General features: G+C 41.0%; 1 protein-coding gene across 1 annotated transcript; it reads right to left on the bottom strand.

The window, feature by feature from the left end:
* Positions 1–727: 727 nt before the first annotated feature.
* On the bottom strand, positions 728–1,293 carry LOC122094259. The gene has a single exon (XM_042665008.1). The coding sequence runs from the start codon at positions 1,143–1,145 to the stop codon at positions 870–872; it is 276 nt and encodes a 91-aa protein (XP_042520942.1). The 5' UTR covers positions 1,146–1,293; the 3' UTR covers positions 728–869.
* Positions 1,294–3,173: the final 1,880 nt, after the last annotated feature.

The following is a 3,173-nucleotide window of genomic DNA, read 5'->3' as shown; positions in this document are numbered from 1 at the left end:
TTTTGATATTTAAAAAAAAAAATTAGTAGCTGACATCAGCAAATAAGGTATATTTATAACAATGACTAAGGAGAGGGGTCTCTGAGTCTAATTTGATAAAAAAAGAAGGGGTGTTAACCTATAATATTGACATTCTCCAAGGGTGGCTTTGTAAATTAACCTTTAAATAATTGTTTTGTTATATAAACAAGTAAAGTTTCAGAATTTTGGATTTTGAATTTTAAATTTTAAAGAGAGAATTCTTGCTTCAAGTTTGAGTATTTTTCTATCATGTAGTGAATAATCTTTAATCAGCTCATTTTCTTAGTGTTTGGTGGTGTTTGTTCTGCCGTATAGCTTCCTTCTCTTTCTTTTTTTTCCTGTTTGGAATAAGTATTGAACTTCAGGTTCATGAAGCAAACAAAATAAACCTTCTCTCTTCACATCAGTTCTACCTTTTCAAGCATTATTTCTTCTCAAAGGCTCAAACTTTGCAAGAACCGCTTCCAATCAGTCATTCATCTTCAACCCCTGATCAGTTTGAAGCTTCGGTGACTGACTATCATTTTTTTACTTGACCTTTATCTCCGTAAGGATAAAGAGCTCAGGTAATTTAGATCCAAGGTCTATTTCAAGGGTCGTAAGTGAAGTAGTACCAAATTAATAAAACTACAGCGATCTAGGTTATAATCCCATCTACGGAATAAATAGAAATGCAATCAACCAGAAATTAGAAAGAAACAAATGATATAGGAATGATGTATGATCTTTTCACTTAGTTCTCTAGAATCAATTAATGATCTCAATAAGTATTTACAGATTGGGCGAAAATAGAAGTAATACAGCTCTGGAGTGGCACAAATCGTGAAGAGGAGAGAGATTTGGAGCTCTCAATTGGGACCCCAACAGCTCAAGTACATAACTTTTCTCAGAGATTCTTCCGATTGCTTCAACTTCTCATCGGATCGAACCACCTTCTTAGCCATCTCAATTGAAGAAGAGGAAGAGGGAAGTCTTTTGGCTTGAGAAAGAGATCCGCAATTGTTCTTGGCGTATTGATGGAGAGATCTAATGGCGTAATTCCATCTACAGAACCCTTGATCCTTCAATGCTTCGACAGCCCCAACGCTTGCAGCCACGATCCAAGCTCTGCTCGTAGAACTCATTTTCAATTCTTTGCTACTTTTACTGCTTCTATTGAGAAATTATGGATTGTGAAACAGTGAATAAGGAGATTGAATTCAGCTTGAGAGGATAAGGTAGACGCGGAAACCTTAAATAGGAAGAGTGAGTGACAGAGTAAGAGAGAGACTCAGGTTGTGATGATAAGTTTCCATATAGTGGCAAACCCGTGGGCGGTTTTGCCAATGGTTTCGGTCCTTTCGGAGTTCGGAGTTCAGAGAGCCTACGTATCCATTTTTTTTATACGGATTGACTATTTTACCCATACGGTTTGTCGGAGGCCCTGGACCAGATAAATTCAGAATTGAAGATAAACGAATGAAGAGAGCCCACGGACCACAGCCCATGCCAGTGGGGATGACAAAACTTTGTGCCCCACTTCAGCACCTCTCACTTCCCATGGTATGCAGGAAATGCTTATATTTAATACTCTTATTTAAAACCCACTTTTAAGTAGATCATGGGAGATCAATAATTGAAGCTAACTGCATAATCAGCATCATTGAAGGTAAATTTCTTTATTAAAATCTTACATTTAAAAAAAAAATAAAAAAATAATCTATACTTTATTAAACCTCATTATAAAGTAATCATTATTTATAAATTTTTTGGCGAAAGATTCTGATCCAAAAAAACTCACAAACTTTCAAAATCTATGGAGTGGATTGAGGTGAAATTATTCTACACATCAGGACTGACTTTCCTTAGCAAGAGAGTAAGCTAAACTGTTTAACTCTCTTGAAACAAAATAAAAATCATAATCAGTATGACACCACTGACATTCTTGATGTCTTGAAGGATACGGATATCTATGCATAACAATAAGACAAGTAATCAAATTTTTGTTGTCAATTTCAATGATAGCGATAAGATGATCATTAGTATCCTCAGGAGCTTGAAGATAAATTATTCGAATTGCCACGACTTCATCAATGAAATCATGATCGCGAAAGACAACCCATGCCACTAATTAAATTATTCAACAAGCAAAGTATCACAATTTACTTTGAGAGAACCACAAAGTGAAGTCCAATAGATAGGTGCCGGATAAGTAGATGAGATAACCCTTTGAGTAGAAGTATGATTGAGCTGGAAACTGAATAGCATTGGTGAATTCAAGGCTGCCTTTTTTCTGTATCGAATAACCTTAGTTGGAGCCCAAACTTTGCTTTGGAAAATCAGGTCATTTCAAGCATGTCATGAACGCCAAAAAAATCTTAGATGTTGATATAGCCAAAATAACCCCTCGGTGGGGGCCATGACACGTGTCGCCTCTGAGACACGTGTCCACCGCCAGACGAAGGGTCCAAGAGACCACTCACACTCGAGCACGCGCAATCACCGAGGCACGCCCGCAGAATCATGCGGGATCACGTCGTCTGCATGAGGGGAATATTCCCCCCAGAAGGTTGGACGTATTCGAGTAGGACTCTAAGAAGGCCGAAGGGGGAAAAACCCTAAGGCCAAAGAGCTATATAAGAAGGCACGGAAGAAAGGGGAAGGTAAGCTCTAACACCCTCACCATTACTCCCTTATTGAACTGTGCGGCCGACCCTGACTTGAGCGTCGGAGGACTAACCCCGGACAAAGTTCCGGGCCTCCGTCGTCTGTGTTTGTGTAGGTTGGACTAGCGGGGTTTTTGGCAGCAACAGATTGGCGCCGTCCGTGGGAAACGACGGTAATGGTGGGAAGAACCTACAACCGAAGAAGGACGAGAGCGACGTCCAACGTAGACATGGGGGAAGAACCTTCAGGGGAGCTTCCTCCCTCGGCGGAGACTGGACGAGAAAGGGGTCATGATGACCGGGAAGTGTCCGTCAGATACCAGCGGTCGGCCGGATATTCAGTACGGGAAGGCAGCGACCATCAGCCTCCCGCGGCTCAGGAGTACGTGACGAAGCAGCAGTTCGAAGACCTCCAGAACAAATATAACCGGATGGCCGAGACTATGAGGGAGGTTTCCAAAGCTGTCTCCCACAAGACCGGCGGAGCGCTCCCAGATACCCACGTCC

The sequence above is a fragment of the Macadamia integrifolia genome, chromosome 11 (assembly GCF_013358625.1).
Source record: "Macadamia integrifolia cultivar HAES 741 chromosome 11, SCU_Mint_v3, whole genome shotgun sequence".
Taxonomy (NCBI): domain Eukaryota; kingdom Viridiplantae; phylum Streptophyta; class Magnoliopsida; order Proteales; family Proteaceae; genus Macadamia; species Macadamia integrifolia.
Note: the sequence above shows the minus strand (reverse complement) of the source record. Positions and strands in the feature narration are given on the sequence as shown.